General features: G+C 37.0%; 2 protein-coding genes and 1 pseudogene across 4 annotated transcripts in view; all 3 read left to right on the top strand.

The window, feature by feature from the left end:
• Nucleotides 1-5,052, top strand: part of LOC127414214 (E3 ubiquitin-protein ligase TRIM9-like) — a 47,962-nt gene extending 42,910 nt beyond the window's left edge. For both annotated transcript variants that reach the window (XM_051652079.1, XM_051652078.1), the window contains 2 exons: nt 477-639; nt 3,139-5,052. In XM_051652079.1, coding sequence (XP_051508039.1) covers nt 477-639; nt 3,139-3,216 — 241 coding nt within the window. In that variant the 3' untranslated portion in view covers nt 3,217-5,052. The remainder of the gene's footprint in view (nt 1-476; nt 640-3,138) is intronic.
• A 1,033-nt stretch (nt 5,053-6,085) lies between these two features.
• LOC127413963 (glycogen phosphorylase, liver form-like) lies at nt 6,086-14,446 on the top strand. 2 transcript variants are annotated; one of them, XR_007892716.1, is made up of 4 exons: nt 6,086-6,304; nt 7,159-7,734; nt 13,894-14,041; nt 14,142-14,446. XR_007892716.1 is itself a non-coding variant. In XM_051651560.1 (4 exons), the coding sequence occupies exons 1-4, from the start codon at nt 6,288-6,290 to the stop codon at nt 14,329-14,331; spliced, it is 516 nt and encodes a 171-aa protein (XP_051507520.1). In that variant the 5' UTR covers nt 6,086-6,287; the 3' UTR covers nt 14,332-14,446. The 2 variants fall into 2 exon arrangements, 1 of the variants encoding a protein (XP_051507520.1); XM_051651560.1 differs by having other exon boundaries at nt 7,159-7,319.
• Nucleotides 14,447-14,577: 131 nt separating this feature from the next.
• LOC127413802 (glycogen phosphorylase, liver form-like) lies at nt 14,578-18,021 on the top strand (annotated as a pseudogene).
• Nucleotides 18,022-18,905: the final 884 nt, after the last annotated feature.

Here is an 18,905-nt window from a genome sequence, read left to right as displayed (position 1 = left end):
TAGTCTGGATGTTAAAACAAAAAAGAGAAATGTTGTGATAGTGCCACAGAGCCACATTGTTTACACTTTTGATCTTCAGGAAATCAGCCTATAAATGGCTTTCTTATAGTTTTCTCTGAATAGGAGAGAGCATTTAAACAATAAATACACACTTTATCATCAAGCAAGGCATGTACAAATAAACAATAAAACCATCGATACACTACTGCACCTGCTGTTGGTTCATATTATTCACAATGCAGCAAAGAGTGGTGAAAGAATCAGTACAGTTAAAAGGCTAAATTATGTAATATAATTAAAAGAAATGCTAATTTAAAAATTGTGAATAAAATGACTATTGGATAGTCCTAGTTTATTTTGTGTATGTTTTATGTGTGTCAAATGGAAGGGTCTATGTGCATGGTTTAGGTTTTGCAACTTATTTGATTAAAGCATCATCTTTCATTCATTCTCTATCTTTCTCTTCTCTCTCCCAGTACGGATGGAGGAATAAGTAAAGGAGTGACTGTGGGTGTGCTGCTGGATTTCTCTCGTGGGATTCTGTTGTTTTTGATTAATGATGAGCAACAGGGACCCGTTGCCTTCAACACACTGGAGGGCATGTACTACCCCGCCATCAGCCTCAACCGCAACGTTCAGGTAACTGTTTCCTCTCATTTCTATAATTCACAGCATAGTGTTTTTTTTATTTTACAAAAAGTTCTGAAAGTCTTTGGCTGGGCCAACATGTATATCCATTCTCATATGAAGAAAGGATGAAACTATATTCTTAATCTTAGGCCATGTTCACACAAATATGTTTTTGTTTGAAAATGCATTAATTAAGCTACGCTTTCATCCCTCATCCACACTAGAACAGTGTTTCCTCCACTAAAAATGGACTGTTTTTGGAATTTATGATGCAACACACAAGATTGTTTTCCAGAAATTGTTTAAACGTTCGACAAGCTTTTTTGCATTATGTTTTTTTAAGTAAATTCAACTTATGGTCATTTTATGTCAGCATAACTAGAAAACCTTTGTTAGATAAACACAAATGTATCAGTTTATTCACATTTATTTACTTAAAAAGGTATGTCCCCAAATAAGATTTAACAACTTAGAGCACTTTGTTTAAAATTTAAATTTAAATCTAATTTATTTGGCTCAAAAGAAAATAATGACCAAGGTCAATCATTAAACTCATTTCCACCAAAGAAGTGCGGATACAGCTGCACTTCAGCTATGCACATTCACATGCGTAAGGAAAAATGTCATGAACTGAACAGAATCCAAACATTTTGTTATGTTGCAGCCTTATGCTAAAATGTTTAAATTATTATTTTCACATCAATCTACGCTCCATACCGCATAATCACCAAAGGGAACAGTAATCACCCTAATGGTGACTTTACACAAAAACAAATAATTACAGTAAAACAAAATAATAATAATAATAAAAAAGAGCTAAAATCTCTATGAATTCTTAATAACAACTAATTAAATGCCCCAATAAGTTCCTTTTTATCAAACAATCAAACAAACATGCTTAAAGAATTCGAGAGCAAGTGGCTTTTCCACACCTGAGGAGCTCTACCTCAGTTCTGTACTTGATCATTTGAGTTAGTCGTACCTAAAATCTTAATTTTATGGATTTTTAAGCCAATGAAGTTCAAGGAACTCATAATTATTCATTTACTTTAAGGGACACATTTTAAGAGTCCTATGCCATAAGTCATAAGTGCAAAGTCAGTGGGCATGGACATGAAGTTTTTGTATTTTTGTGCAAGTATGCGCGATAGTATAGGCGCAAGTGGATTTGGCAAAATCACGCACGCTAAAGGGCTTGGTCAAGTGCAATTTAATTCGGAGGTTCTTCTCTGGTTTTTGCGCCACCTGCGTCCCATTATATTGTCCATTACCTCAAGCACCAGCGATATAAACAAAGACAACACATTCATAAGAAGTTGTCAGCGTAAATGGACTGTATGCAATGAATTTGAACAATAAAAATATATGGACACGCTCCTTTTGCTTAGAAAATTGTATTCTTGTCAGGATTTGGATGTACGCTGCGTTAAATTATAGGGAATGTAAGTATTATAATTTTCATCTATTGACACACAAATCATGGCTAGTATTAATAGTGATTGTATTGGCACACACTTCACTTCTACCCGTTGATTTTGATATTGAACAAATAAATTAATTTATTGAAACACGAAAAAATTACACCAAAAATATTTCTAATTTCAAATTACACTTCAAATGAAACTAAAATATAATCAAAATTACAAAATGGTCAAAAAATCATATAACAATTCCAAACAATTTATCCTCTCCAACTTCTTTCTCCGGTACCTTTTGCAGTAACTTAAAATTCACTCTATGACAACAGGTGGAAATATACCAATATAAATTAGATATCATAAATACAGTTGTAAATATAAACAGTAATAATAATTGAAAAATAAACCATGACCTCTAGAAAGTTAAACATAAATCGTATAAATATTTGTTTCATAAGGCAGCTACAACTCTGATCATCAGGGACATAATTTGATGTTCCACTATATTTTCAGAGTTTGGACATTAACTTTTTACCACCTGCTAGTGGAATCTCTAAACTACAAACGCAGGAACTGAGTTTGGTCTTTGCGCTGAAAACAGACCTGCTTTTGAAACGTCTTTGTGCAATGAAATATTTTTCAGGAAAATAGCAAATTGCGTTTTGCACCACTTCATTTCCATACAATACACCCAAAGTTTGTGCGTATACACCCACAGATAGCGCAAACACTCGCACCCACGGCAACTTGCGCTTTGCGCTGGCACAAAAATTGCACTTAGAATCAGCGCTCTCACGAAAATATGATAAGATGTAGCGCACGGTCGTTGCGTGAAGTGCTGCGCTTTGTGCACTCACGAAAATAGAGCCCTATGTATCACTCTTATTCATTTTATGATTTATAATTTGTGTTGTACACATTAATGCAAATTAAGCTAAAAGCTAAACATTTTTAGAGTAGAAATGATTTTTTTTCATATGTTAATATTTTTTTCAGTGTAGTTTTGTAGTATTGAGTATGGGGTCTATCTGATGATGATCTATTTTCGAAATGCAAACATTTATTTTTGTGTGTGTGTTTCTTTTAATAGGTGACTCTTCATTCTGGACTGCCTATTCCGGATTTTTATACACCTGGAGAGTCTGAACCTGGAGGCTCAGTCTGCTGAAGATTCCTTACACACAACTGACACACACTCATATACAAACACACATGCACAGACAAGTGCACATGGATTCAGCTATGAGTGCTTGGTGAGGGAAAATGCTTCTGACAGTCATTAATGTGTTTTAACAGGGATTAAGAGTGCTGATATGTAAATGGACCTTATACACTGATTAGCCACAACATTAAAACCACCTGCCTAATATTGTATAGGTCCCCCTCGTGCCGCCAAAACAGCGGCAACCCGCATCTCCAAATAGCATTCAGACATGCTATTCTTCTCACCACAATTGTACAGAGTGGTTATCTGAGTTACTGTAGACTTTGTCAGTTCGAACCAGTCTGGCCATTCTCTGTTGACCTCTCTCATCAACAAGACATTTCCGTCCACAAAACTGCCGCTTACTAGATGTTTTTTGTTTTTAGCACCATTCTGAGTAAATTCTAGAGTTGTGAGTGAAAATCCCAGGAGATCAGCAGTTACAGAAATACTCAAACCAGTCCATCTGGCACCAACAATCATCCATGAGATTATCTAATCAGCCAATCATGTGGCAGCAGTGCAGTGCATAAAATAATGCAGATACGGGTCAGGAGCTTCAGTTAATCTTCACATCAGACATCAGAATGGGGAAAAAATGTGACCTCAGTGATTTGGAGCATGAATGATTGTTGGTGCCAAATGCACAACAGTCTCTAGAATTTACCTACACAATATTAGGCAGGTGGTTTTAATGTTGTGGCTGATCGGTGTAAATGTGAAGGTTAGGTTCAGCCAAACCCTAACTTAAACCTAACATTAACACTAACCTTGATGTATGTGAGGTAAATTAATATTGCAATAATTTTCCTCTCTTTCTTACTCTTTTTCTAGATATTATTATAATTATGATTATGATTATTATTATTATTGATGTTGTTGTTGTTCTTTTATGGAAAAGGTGCTCATGGATGTGAATTCCCATCTTACTGGATCTTAACAGATGTCTGTCTGTTGTTTCATGATAAAATCCTCTGTGTGAAGTTAAGCTTAGAAATAAGTTACTGGTGTGTTAGACCTTAGAGGATGCATTTTTAAACTGTTCTAAAAATTTTATGTTGCATATAAAGGTGTTCTAATGGTGTCTTTATAACGGCAGGTCAAAGTGAGGACAAAAACAAATGTCTGATTTCCATCCTATACGTACTATAAACTCTGACTGTATATTACACCTCAGTTAATGTTAGATTCTTCCTAAACCGTAAACCTAAATCCTATCCCTATCCAGTGCCGAAAAGGTACCACGATCTCTGAGGCTCACCACTCCGCAGGGCCACTGCCAATCCTCCGAGGGGGGTTGTGCACATCTCTGTGTTTATATCACCATCTCCCCCTGAATGTGTTTACATGTGCTTCTCCCACGAACGTCACCAGGGTAGAATAGGGTTGCAATTGTCCCGGGAGTTGGTGTCCCCATTGCAGCCACGGGCCCGCTTAATGCCTGTCCCTATCTCTACATTCTATCTCTAACCACCGAAGAATATCCCTAAACCCAAGCCTTTTCCCTAATCCCAAACCCTATTTTGACATTTTAACCAGAAAAATTTACCACTAAACCCAAACACTGTTAACCCTTACCCAAACCAGAGGCAGTATTAAAGAAACATTCTATCTGTAACGTCCCTTTTCTTTATTGCGTCCGACCCCTAGGTGACGAAATACTATCTTAAGTGTTAAATTAAGCTCTAACAAATTCTAAGTTTATAACTGAAATCATCATGGTTACAAAACAGACCAGATAGGACTGTCTCTGTAATATGGCCCCTGATCTTTTTTTTTCTTTCTTTTTTTTTTTTTTTTACATTTATCTTCATCAATACAATCTAATCAGAACACTATTCCTAAACCCAAACACTTTCATAATTCACCTCAATCAACATGAAATCTCTCTAATCCCCTCTGTGTGCTACAGTGCACAACACACATATAAACTGGACATTTTAGACAACGCCAGCATGAGGTGAATGTGTGTCAGTGATGTAAATGGCTCTCTGTTTGTTTAACAGAATAGAAGACACTTAATTAGGACACAGCACACACACACACACACACAGGCATTTCCAAAGCCTTACATAATGTATTGTGCAGAGATGAGAATTAATAAACTTTTGTATCTCTCTCTGCCTCATTTCTCCATTGCTGCCTCAAAGCTGCACAAGCTAAAAACGCAAATGCAGAACAAAGAACTGGTGCTGCTTACGTTCAATGTGAAAAAAAATTGCATTATTAAACAGTATAGTTATTCATCCAAAAGAAAGAGTACATTAAACAAGAAAGCATACAGAGTAGCTGCTTGAAACATTAGCTATTAGTTAAGTACATCCATAAAGGATGTACTTTTGCTTTAACAGATATTTAAAATGATCCCACTGGTGGGGTTCAAATATTAGGGCAGGTGTTTTACTTTGTTTTTGTTTGTTTTTTGTTTTTTTTGTTTTTTTTTTTGGGTTGCATTGAGGGAAAGTTTCACCCATTGTAAATTAATTGTATTTTTTCATAAATGAATCCCAATATAAGACATGTATTATTATTATTATTAAGTGTCTGAACTGTTGTTATCTGTAAAGTTCTATGCTCAATAAACTGGTCCAGATGAAACATGGAGGTGTCTGTCATTTCCCTTACAAAATATTTTTGGCCTAATTAGCTAATTACCATAGTATTTTATTGTAAGGGACGTGTGAACTCATAGAATGAACTGAACATCGACTCAACAATAAGTCAAATGACATGAGTTAAAAAGAGAGGGAGAGACTTTATTCCCCTCCCTCCATTCGTCCTATAAAAATAAGGGGCTTATCATCACTTCGAACACTCGGTGTAACGAGTAATCTTAAGGATGGCGACACCTCTAACGGACCAGGAGAAGCGCAAGCAGATCAGCATCAGGGGGTCGTCGGTGTGGAGAATGTAGCAGAGCTAAAGAAGCACTTCACGCTCGTGAATGACAAGAACGTCTCCATGCCTCACAATTATTATTTTGCGCACGCGCACACGGTGCATGATCACCTGGTGGGCTATCCAGCAGTTCTACTATGAGACCGACCCGAAGGTGAGTCCAAAACATTGTCACAGGACTGGGTTCGGTTGGAGAACTTACAAACCAAAAGTAAACAGTTTTATGCAAAGAGCTCTAAAAATACCGGTTTCATGAGGAACTGACACTGAGTCTGCGTGCGGAAGTCTGAAACTTAATTAACTGTGATCCAATGTCATAACGGTGAAAATTTTTGCAATATTTTGCAAATGCTAATTATTATTATTTACATTAGCCTATAAGTTCAAATCCGTGCAATTTCATAGTTCGTTTCCCTGCTACAGGTTTTAGTTGCTAAAGTCAGGTGAAAACATACACCTGAAATAGAGTATCTCCATTTATTTAGGATTATTAACAGGGTTCCCAAGGTTATAGTAAATCTGAAATATTAGACATTTTTAATTTGTGATTTCCAAGCATCAAAAAGTAAGCTTAAAAAACTAATGTAAATGAGAGAAAAGTCATGTAAATGTTTATTATGTAATTTAGAGCTCATAACTACAAAAAGTGATTCACTATAGTGAATATAAGTCTAGATAGCCGTTCTACATTTTTCTAGTTATGCTGAGCTCTAGATTCTGTTTCATCTGCTAGAAGTTTTTGCATTTACAATTAGTATACATTTATTTTTGAAAAGTCCTTTACTGTACTCATGAGATGTGGGAACCCTGTAATAATTACTGTTCTTCTGATTAAGAATGGCATTAAACCTATAGCAACCTCTCAAATATTATAACCCAGAATGAAATTAACGAAATAGGTTAAACATTTTTGCATTAGGTTCTGTGCACCAAATGCATAAGCCAAAAATCCTTTCCATAAAGTATGTAACATTAAAGTTGATGTTATGTGTATTTTATGTGATGCAGTGTGTATTACCTGTTCTACATGGGTAGAGCTCTCCAGAACACCATGTTTAACCTGGGCCTGCAGAATGCCTGCGATGAGGCTGTCTACCAGATGAGAGTCCGTCCGTCCATCCGTCCATCCATCTGTCCATCTATCCATCCATCCATCCATCCATCTGCCTGTATGTTAGATAAATCTCTTTCTCCCTCTTTGTAATTGGGGCTGGATATGGAGGATCTGGAAGAAAATGCCAGATTGGGCAACGGAGGCATGGGAAGATTAGCAGGTCTCTGTCTCATTCGTGTGCTGCTCTACCAATGACTGCTCTGTGCCTGTACAGTATGCAGTTTAGAAATCTCCTTTGTGTGTGCTACAGAGTTTTGCAAAAGAAAAGAACCAGACAATTAATACAGACAGAGCAGGATTTTAACATATGACATATTGTAAGTTAGTGGTATTTACTGTATGTACATTTGTGTTCGCAATTCACACCTTGTTTTCTGGACTCTGTGGGGACTCTTGGTCTGGCTGCTTATGAATATGGGATCTGTTATGAGTATGGATTCTTCAACCAGAAATTCAAAGATGGCTGGCAGGTAAATCTTTTTTTCCAAGGGAAAGACCATAGGGCAGGGGTTCTCAATGGGCAGTACCGCCCTCCAGGGGACATTCAAAGGGTATCAGGGGGCTCTGAGAGCAAATTAGTAGAGAGGGTGGCAAATGGGGGGAGTTTATCAGTCATAATAATCAAATCTATCGTCAAGTTCCTCTTTGCATTAAGACGTTTATCTAGACTTGGAATATATCAGTTGGTTCTCAATTATACGGGTTGGTACACATTTGTACTGCACTTCATCTGATTTTGAAGTCTAGCGACGCATCTGAAGTATCTTGTTTAGCAGCATCAAATACACAGGCAGAGGCACAACCTCGGCTAATGCACCTGTATGGCTCTGCAGATGGATACGGCTCAATGGACAGAGCAGCACGAGCGCAAAGCTCTTAAAGCTCGAGATCTTAAACTTGCAGCTTTGCAGAATCAGTGAGAAGCAAGGTGTGAGAAGCAGAAACCATTGGAATTCGCCATATAATTCTTCATCACCACCCTTGAATTTACTATAGTAACTGTACTTTAGGCAGAAAAAGATTTATAATAAATATTATCATATCACTGTTTCAGCTCTATTAAATTTGTCATAGGCTACATTAGGGGAGTGAGGGAATATAATTAATTTTTGTTACAACTTATAAATATGTATATTTTGTATTTATTGTTTTTACATGTGTTTAGAGTAGGTCTACTGTTTATAATTACAAAAATGCCATAGTTTGTTTTATAGAATGAAGTAGGGCGGCGTTCATCAAAAAAAGGTTGAGAACCACTGCCATAGGGTGTATTCTCCCAGAATTCCTTTTTTTTTTTTTTTTTTTTTTTGCATGATCTCCTCTTCAAAACCTGAACATAACCACACTGCACTGCTGCACATTTTCAGTATGGTCCCATTTTCCTAATGCTGGAAGTAATAGTAGTTCACACAGTTTGCTGTGCTTTGTACTGCAGTGTGTACATAAGAATCAATGCATTTCAAAATCAGAATCAGAATCAGAATGAGCTTTATTGCCAAGTATGCTTCCACATACAAGGAATTTTTCTTGGTGACAGAAGCTTCCAGTGCACAAACAATACAACAACAATACAAAAAAAATAAATAAAAAGTGAATAGAAATATAAGTATTGAAATACACAATAAGACAAATATATATACACTATATTGCCAAAAGTATTCGCTCATCTGCCTTTAGACGCATATGAACTTAAGTGACATCCCATTCTTAATCCATAGGGTTTAATATGACGTCGGCCCACCCTCTGCAGCTATAACAGCTTCAACTCTTCTGGGAAGGCTTTCCACAAAGTTTAGGAGTGTGTTTATGGGAATTTTTGACCATTCTTCCAGAAGCGCATTTGTGAGGTCAGACACTGATTTTGGACGAGAAGGCCTGGCTCGCAGTCTTCGCTCTAATTCATCCCAAAGGTGCTCTGTCGGGTTGAGGTCAGGACTCTGTGCAGGCCAGTCAAGTTCTTCCACACCAAACTCACTCATCCATGTCTTTATGGACCTTGCTTTGTGCACTGGTGCGCAGTCATGTTGGAGCAGGAAGGGGCCGTCCCCAAACTGTCCCCACATAGTTGGGAGCATGGAATTGTCCAAAATCTCTTGGTATGCTGAAGCATTCAGAGTTCCTTTCACTGGAACTAAGGGGCCAAGCCCAGCTCCTGAAAAACAACCCCACACCATAATCCCCCCTCCACCAAACTTCACAGTTGGCACAATGCAGTCAGACAAGTACCGTTCTCCTGGCAACCGCCAAACCCAGACTCGTTCATCAGATTGCCAGATGGAGAAGCGTGATTCGTCACTCCAGAGAACGCGTCTCCACTGCTCTAGAGTCCAGTGGCAGCGTGCTTTACACCACTGCATCCGACGCTTTGCATTGCACTTGGTGATGTATGGCTTGGATGCAGCTGCTCGGCCATGGAAACCCATTCCATGAAGCTCTCTACGCACTGTTCTTGAGCTAATCTGAAGGCCACATGAACTTTGGAGGTCTGTAGCGATTGACTCTGCAGAAAGTTGGCGACCTCTGCGCACTATGCGCCCCAGCATCCGCTGACCCCACTCTGTCATTTTACGTGGCCTACCACTTCGTGGCTGAGTTGCTGTCATTCCCAATCGCTTCCACTTTGTTATAATACCACTGACAGTTGACTGTGGAATATTTAGTAGCGAGGAAATTTCACGACTGGACTTGTTGCACAGGTGGCATCCTATCACAGTACCACGCTGGAATTCACTGAGCTCCTGAGAGCGGCCCATTCTTTCACAAATGTTTGTAGAAGCAGTCTGCATGCCTAGGTGCTTCATTTTATACACCTGTGGCCATGGAAGTGATTGGAACACCTGAATTCAATTATTTGGATGGGTGAGCGAATACTTTTGGCAATATAGTGTATATAGTATGTACAAATACAAATCTGTTATATACAGTGCAAGGGAATGTAATGCAGAAGAGGTAGGATATGTTTAATAATATAATTGACTAGCAGGGTTGGGAGGGTTACTTTTGAAAATGTAATTTGTAACGTATTCCGTTAGATTACTCAAGGTCAGTAACGTATTCTAAATACTTTGGATTACTTCTTCAGCACTGGTAGATTTTTTCACTTGCTTTGACTATAAAAACTCTGCCAGTACAGTAAGACAAAATACACATGTTAAAAATACCTTCTCTGATAAACCTAAATATCTTATGCCGTGTTGTTTCTAAAACACGATAAATCAAATTGATCTTGTTTTAAGGATTTTTAGATATTTTTACAGGAAAAGAATACAACAATTATTATCAAGAATATGACTTTTTGCCCTAATATCAAAGGTCTTACTAGAAAAAAAGAAATTATGATCCAACGTGAATTTTCTTGATAAAAAAATATGATCGTGACTGGTAATGTGCATGTAAAATGGGTTGAAATACAGGGTTCGTACAGATGCTTCAAAGTAAAATTCAAGGACTTTCAAGGACTATGCTTGAGATGTCATTAAAACAAATAATTTTTGTTAATTTTAAATACAAATATTTTAACCATTCAGTTAATTTATTTTTATAAAACACCACTTATTGCAAGTACAACAATGAGCATCTTTAACTACATATTCTCACAGCGCGCTGGCCGGTCGAACTGATGGAGAATCTTTTACCCCGACATCTGCAGATCATATACAAGATCATCCAAACACACCTGGATGTGAGTATATACACACAAAAAGGGAGGTTTTGTCAGATTTAGCTTGCTTTTAGGGATGATTTTGTGCCCAAACTACAGTTATGTACACGTTTACTTAGCGATCTACTGTAAGCGAGGACATACAATAGACTTTAATTTTTTTATATAAAGCTAATAATAACTACAGATCAACCCAAACCCTACCCTATCCCTAAAATAAAAATAAAAAAACATTGTTGAATTGTTGTGGTTTTGCCATATTAAGCAAACCTTTGGGGACAATTATTGGAACAAATCCCAAAACTATAGCTAAGTACATAGACACACACAAGCGCGCGCGCGCGCACACACACACACACACACACATGTTTGTTTAACTACATTAGTGAGAACATCTCATAGACGCAATGGTTTTTATATGGAGGTTAATATCAGGAGAATTAAGGCAAAACATGGTTTGGTCAATTTATGTGCCTTTTAACTAGTGAGGACCGCTAAAAATGTCCTCAAGTCGGTTTTCGTCATGTTTCACTATATTAATGAGGACATTTCATTTTTGGCCCTCACAAGTACAGCCAAACTTACACACACACACACACGTTTGCTCAGCTATTTAAATGGGGACATCTATTGGTTTTATATAAAGCTAACTACTGTATAAGTATCAGTGTTGGGCAAGCTATTTAAAAAATTTAGCAAGCTAAGCTACAAACTACTCAACAGAAAAAACTGTTAAACTAAGCTAAAAGCTACACTTCAGAGAAAGTAGCAAGTTACACTACAAGCTACATGCCAAAAGGAGCTTGCTACATTTAAGCTACTTTAGCTATAGTTTTTTCAACCGCAGATGCATGGAGCATAGCGTCATAGACAAAGCATCTACTGTAAAAGACTTATTTACATGATGTTTATCAAAGCCTTGGTACAGTATGTTACAGTTTAGTGCAATACAGTATACAAGTATACAGTATTGTGCAATAAGTACTGGTATGTGCATGCAAAAAATCATAAATCATATTTAGACATGTTACTTATACAAACCCATGTGCCACTATTTTTACATTTTATTTTTCAGGTTTATACTACTACCTCTACAAACACACCCATTTAAACAATTTCATTTGCACATTCCTGTATAAAAACCTCTGCGTACATACAGTATACAATTCATCTATATATTCATCTATACAAGACAGGAATACAGCAGCTAGACACAGAATTACAGGATATATCATTTGAGGCCAAATTTCTTGTGTGTGTGTGTGTGTGTGTGTGTGTGTGTGTGAGAGAGAGAGAGAGAGAGAGAGAGAGAGAGAGAGAGAGATAGAGAACACATCAGGGCAATTACAATGTGATTTCTGATGGTACCAGATGGTAATACCATGGTACTTTCATATCCAATTACCATATTTATGTACCATTTTACTACCATGGAAAATTGATATATGATTACCATATTGATATACTATTGTATTTACATGGTGCTTCAAGGTAATTAAAAAAATAACATGGTACTTCGCTATATGATTACCATATTCATATAGCCTACCATTGTATTAACATAGAGTGTCCAGGTAATGGTACATGTCCAAAAAACATGGTAATGCCATGGTACTTTTTTATGTGTTTTCGTGTATGCTAATATGTGTTCTGATACTCTTTTGGTTGGAAAATGTATTTACTTGCAGAAGTCCTTTACAAGCTGCTTTATAAATACCCTCATCACTGGCAAACGATAGGACGCATATGCAGGTTAAATTTCATTGATTGTAGATCCACTGCAACCAGTGTTATCTTTATTTTCCGTGTTATAAAATACTCCGTGAGCTTATTGGCAAGTGAGAGCGTGCGCCAAATGATTCAGCAGCGCGAGTGCTAGCTTTCTGAGGCATTCAGATTGAATCGCGAACCGATTCAGACTTCTTTCCTATCACGTGTGACCAATTCATTTTAAAGAACCGACTCGAGATGAGCGATTAATTTGTGATCAGACATCTTTAGTTTTGATTCAGAACTGGCGATAGTAAACATGGGGTACAAGGCATGATGTACCGGTGTAGCTTTTCTCAATGCTACGCCGCTACCTAGTCAAAAATATAGCTTCGCTACTGAAAAGCTACTTGATTTTAAAAACTAGCGAAGCTACTGTCTCGCTACTCAGAAATGTAGTTAAGCTAATAGCTTCGCTATTTGTAGCTACTGCCCATCACTGATAATTATTACACGGCTCTCTGGAATACTCAATTCTAATGGGTCAATAGCGCCATCTAGCGGTCTGATATCGCCAAGTAACAACCGCACATACACATATCAGACTGCGCATTTGGGTATTGCGACCTCTTTCCTGCTTCTCAAATCACTGTGCGATCACTACAAGTAAGCGAATAAAATAATTTCAACACAAATCAATGTTTCATGTCCATTTATTTATTTATTTGGAAAATAGTCTTTTAATAGGCTGGATAATGAAGAGTAAGACGGTCATTTTCACAGAGTAAAAACCCATAAAACAAGAGGATTTCAGCTGTTTAGCGATTTATTTCTTCTCACGTAATTACATAATTTTAATGCAAATCAGTATTGTAATTGCCGTGTAATAAGCAGGATAATGTACAGTCAGCCAGTTGTTATCACAAAATAAACCCCCTTCCTGATCACCCAGTCGGAATTTATTTTGCAATAACAAACGGCTGACTGTACATTATCCTTTACTATAGACTAACCTAATAGAAAATTTTGTGCATTATTAGAATTTTAAAAATCATTATTTTATTTATGTATGAATTGTTTTTCCAAATGATGAGATCCCAAAATGTCTGATTTAGCTCACTTCTGGGTACAGATTTGTCCCCAAACTATAGCTAAGTACAAACACACATCCTCAGAACAAACACCAAATTAATGTGTATGCATATGTGTGTATTGTGTGTTATTGTGTATGTATAGCATATTGCGTCTCTGTTTCCAGACGATCTGGATCGAATCCGCAGGATGTCTCTGATTGAGGAGAGAGGAGGAAAGAGAGTAAACATAAACATGGCTCATCTTCGCATTGTGGGATCACACAAAGTTAATGGAGTCGCACAGATTCACTCTGACATCATTAAAACAGACATGTAGGCTGCCCTCGCTCTCAAAGACTGTATAATCCTATATCCCAATGCAAACATTTTTCTTAAATGACTACAACTACAGTATATGTATCTAATTATTTAGATTCCGAGACTTCAGTGAGTTGGATCCAGAGAAGTTTCTGAATAAAACAAACGGCATCACACCGCAACGCTGGCTGCTGCTTTGCAACCCTGGACTTGCTGATCTGATTGCAGAGGTCAAACACACTGTGTCTGTTTTTTATGACCATTTAAGGTGTCAGTTGAGATTTCATCTGTGTGTTTTTGTGTGATTTGTGTTGGTATGTGTTCATAGGCCATCGGTGAAGATTACATGAAAGATCTGACTCAGCTACAGAAGTAGAATGATCTGGTTGACGATGATGCTTTCATCAGAGATGTAACCAAAGTCAAACAGGTTGGAAAACATGCTCATTTATTTTTTCACTTCTTTATATAATTTTTGCTGTCTGGGAGGATTCCTGTGGGCATTATTGAGTCAAATGAATTCAATTATTCATAAGGTTGGTAGATTCATAATGCCAAAGTCATTTTCATTTCATTTGCTGAAATTTGCACATTACTTGGAGAAGGTGTACGATGTGGACGTCAATCCTGCATCCATGTTTGACATTCATGTGAAAAGAATTCACGAATATAAATGACAACTCCTAAACTGCCTCCACGTCATCACGATGTACAACAGTACGTACACATAAAAACAAACAAATTAATTAAAACACAAAAATTTTCAAGTTTCTTTGTGGAGTTTCAGTAAAGTTGAAAATGACAAAATCTGTCTTTGTCTCACACACAGGCATCAAGAGAAATCCCGCCAAACCGTTTGTACCACGCACTGTGATCATCGGGGGCAAAGTAAAACAAACACTCTTTTCCAAACGCATAATGATTTACAGTATGTGTATTTACTGTGCATGCACGTGCAGGCTGCTCCTGGATATCACATGGCAAAGATGATAATTAAGTTGATCACCTCTGTCGCTGATTTTGTCAATAACGATCCTGTGATTGCCCGTAAACTGAAGGTCATTTACCTGGAGAAATACAGGGTGTCACTGGCAGAGAAAGGTAAAACACACACTAACAAATACCTTGCTGAAATGACAAGCTTTAGATAAGAGATGTGCATGAGTAATCGATTAATCGAGAACTCGTTCAGCTTTAAAGGGTTAGTTCACCCAAAAATGAAAATTCTCTCATCATTTACTCACCCTAATGCCTTCCCAAATGTGTATGACTTTCTTTCTTCTGAAGAACACAAATAATGATTTTTAGAAGAATATTTCAGCTCTGTAGGTCCAAACAATGCAAGTGAATGGGTTCCAAATTTTGACGCTCCAAAAAGCACATAAAAGCATCATAAAAGTAATCCATACAACTCTAGTGTTTTAATCCATATCTTCAGAAGTGATATGATAGGTGTGGGTGAGAAACAGATCAATATTTAGGTTATTTCTTCCAGAAATTATTCTCCTTGCCCAGTAGGGGGCGATATGCATGAAGGATGTGAATCTCCAAAAACACAAGAAGAATGTGAAAGTGAAAGTAAAGTGGAGATTGACAGAGCAGGGAGGGGAATTCATAGTAAAAAAGGACTTAAATATTTACCTGTTTCTCCCCACACTTATCATATCTCTTCTGAAGACTGATTTAACCACTAGAGTCTTATGGATTACTTTTATGCTAGTCTCAGCCTCAGACGGCATGCCCACATTCTGTGTACTAACCGTAGTCAAAGGTCTGGCTATGTGAGACTACTTTTATGCTGACTTAGATGATTTTTGGACCTTCAAAATTTTGGCACGCATTCACTTGCATTGTATGGACCAGAAGAGCTGAGAAATTCTTCTAAAAAAATCTTCATTTGAGTTCTGCAGAAGAAAGAAAGTCAAACACATCTGGGATGGCAAAAAGGTGAGTAAATGATAAGAAAATATTCATTTTTGGGTGAACTATTCCTTTAAGTATTTGACTAGTTAAAACTCTACTCGAACATTGCAATTTGACTTTCGTTTGTGCCTTTGCCTCCTGTGGGCAGCAATGAAACTGCTTCTGTCATCTAAATCTTGCTGTTACAATCTTGTATGATGTTGTTAATGGAATAGTTCACAAAAAATAAAAATAAATACAATTCTGTCTTTATTTAAAGTGATTGTGTCGCTTCAGAAGACTTGGAATGTGTGCTTTTATGTGTGAGTGCAACAATCTAGATTAAATTCTAGATGTTATTTTTATGCATACTGCTCATTTTTTCACAAGAGGTTGAAGGTTGAACTTCAATTCTTAATTTCAAGTAATCAATTACACGTTTTTAATGTGCACTCTACAAAATTTCTAGAAATGCCCATCCCTTCTTTAGACAAGCATACATTTCCATGATGCCCAGCATAGTTTTTGCTGGTAGCAACATCAAGTTATGGGTAATTTGGGGTTTTATTGCATAAATTTATGTGTATCTATTTTTGGTGTGCAGTGATCCCAGCTACTGACCTTTCAGAGCAGATCTCCACTGCAGGAACGGAGACATCCGGAACAGGAAACATGAAGTTCATGTTGAATGGGGCGCTGACTACAATGTAGAGATGGCAGAGGAAGCCGGAGAAAGAAAATTATGAGAGTTTTCTGGAGCTGAAACAGGCCATGGATCAGGTTAAAAGTGACTATTTTCACCGAAATAGCCGATGTTCAGCGACATCATCAACATGCTGTTTCATCATGATCGGTAAAACTTACACAACACTTTTTCTTAAATTTTAACACCCCGTTGCAGAAAATACAAATGAGATCTTTTTAATATCTAATTTGTTTCTCCTAGACAGCAATACGATTAAATGGAGATCAAATGGAGACTCCCCACCTCTAGAGTTTCAGAACAGAGCTCAACAATGTTTCAAACTTTGCTCAGATTTGCAAGGTACTGCAAAGTCTGCAATAAAATGTCAGCGATTTCAATTATGAGATCAAGACATTTCTCAACAAAGTCTAGACCAAATTATCTGAGCTATGCCATCCACATTAGTTTTTATAGCTCTTTATTCTTCAACAATTATCTCATCTATTTCTATTTTTATATTTATTTATCCTAAAAAAATTGAGGAGAATTATCTGACACAAAGTTAATATATAACTAAATAACTGAAAGATTAAACATAACAGAGAATTAAATCTCCTGAGCTATTAAAGAGCAACCTCTTGAGCAATAAAAAAAAAAAAAAATCTGGCACTAGGCACTCTCTCATTTCTCTGAAACTCTCATTCAGGTTTAAAGTTTTTGGAGTCTATGAGTCTTACATCCAGTGCCAAGAAAGAGTCAGTGCTCTCTATAAGGTGAACATGTGCAACTCTGTTACATACTCTGTTTGACACAATCGCACTACACCAGCACACATAACTTCCTACATGTAACTAACTAGTATAAATTATAGTTTGACCTGTCTATCTGATATACAGCTAGACTAAGTTGTTACATTTTGGCATAAATCAAATTAATTAATTCTTCTAGCCATCATTTTTAATTATGGCTGTGTTGTATCTGGTTTGAGGTGACTTTCTCCCTCTTTTTTGTTTAGGATCAGAAAGAATGGACTCAGATGGTAATTAAGAACATTGCAGCTTCTGGAAAGTACTCTAGTGACTGTACCGTCACAGAGTACGCCACTGAGATCTGGGGAGTGGAACCCACTGACCTGAAGATTCCTCCACCCAGCGAAACACGCGAAGCTCTGGAGGAAACAGCTCACGCCCTACGCAAGATCTAAACTTAAAGAGTATATGCTCAGTGCCATAGGATCACTTGTTACAGTTGTTACCATGGTTACTTAACATAGCATGAACCAAATTTTTTGTTCATTCCTAATTAAACTGGTTCTTCAGTGCCTCCGATGTTTTCTTTCATAACTATTTTAATAGTTTTGCTTAACCAATGGTATCTTTCTGTCTTATTGTACTAGCAAAGAGTTCAAATAAATCCCATGTTTTAATTCAACATTAAAGTCAATTTGGCCTATGTTCCATCATGAGTTCACATCTTTAGTTTCCATGATATTGATGTCATCATGAATCAGAATCATACTCGGAATCTCTTATTCGCCTGTACATTTGAGTTAGTAGAATTTACACATTACAATGTGAAAGGAATACTGCGGGTTCAATACAAGCTCAATCGACAGCTTTGTGTTATAATGTTGATTACCACAAAAATGTATTCGAATTGTTCCTCCTTTTCTTAAAAAATAAATAAATAAAGCAAAAATTTAGGTTACAGTGAGGCACTTACAATGGAAGTGAATGGGACCAATTGGTGGAGGGTTTAAAGGCAGAAATGTAATGTTTTTTATAAAAGCACTTACATGAATTATTCTGTTAAACTTGTGTATTATTTGAGCTGTAACGTTGTTTAAATTGTCATTTTTACAGTGGTTTTAGGGTTTATGGCGGTACGGCTTCATGTCAACAAAGTTGAACTTATATCATAAAATTAGATATAACTTTACACAGAAAAGGTTAGTAAGCGATGTTTAGGTTTGTAAGATGCATATTGTTGTGGCTATACTTTGAAACAGTGAGCATTTTAACGTTTACGGATTGACCCCATTCACTTCTATTGTAAGTGCCTAACTGTAACCCAGATTTATGTTTTTTTTTTTTTTGTCTGCTGTGTGTCAAACAAAGAGATATTCCCACCCCCAACTCACGCCATTGGATGAGTAAAATTGTTGAGGCTGGTCGTTCAAAACAAAAAGACTGCTTGCAGTTTTCGAGAAAATTAACCTACACTATGAATGGCTAACTTATAGTTGTCTCTACATATTGAGCTGGGGTAGGAGAAAGTATTTTAACCGAAAAC

Source organism: Myxocyprinus asiaticus, chromosome 23, assembly GCF_019703515.2.
Source record: "Myxocyprinus asiaticus isolate MX2 ecotype Aquarium Trade chromosome 23, UBuf_Myxa_2, whole genome shotgun sequence".
Classification (NCBI taxonomy): domain Eukaryota; kingdom Metazoa; phylum Chordata; class Actinopteri; order Cypriniformes; family Catostomidae; genus Myxocyprinus; species Myxocyprinus asiaticus.
This window is presented reverse-complemented; position numbering and strand designations above follow the sequence as displayed.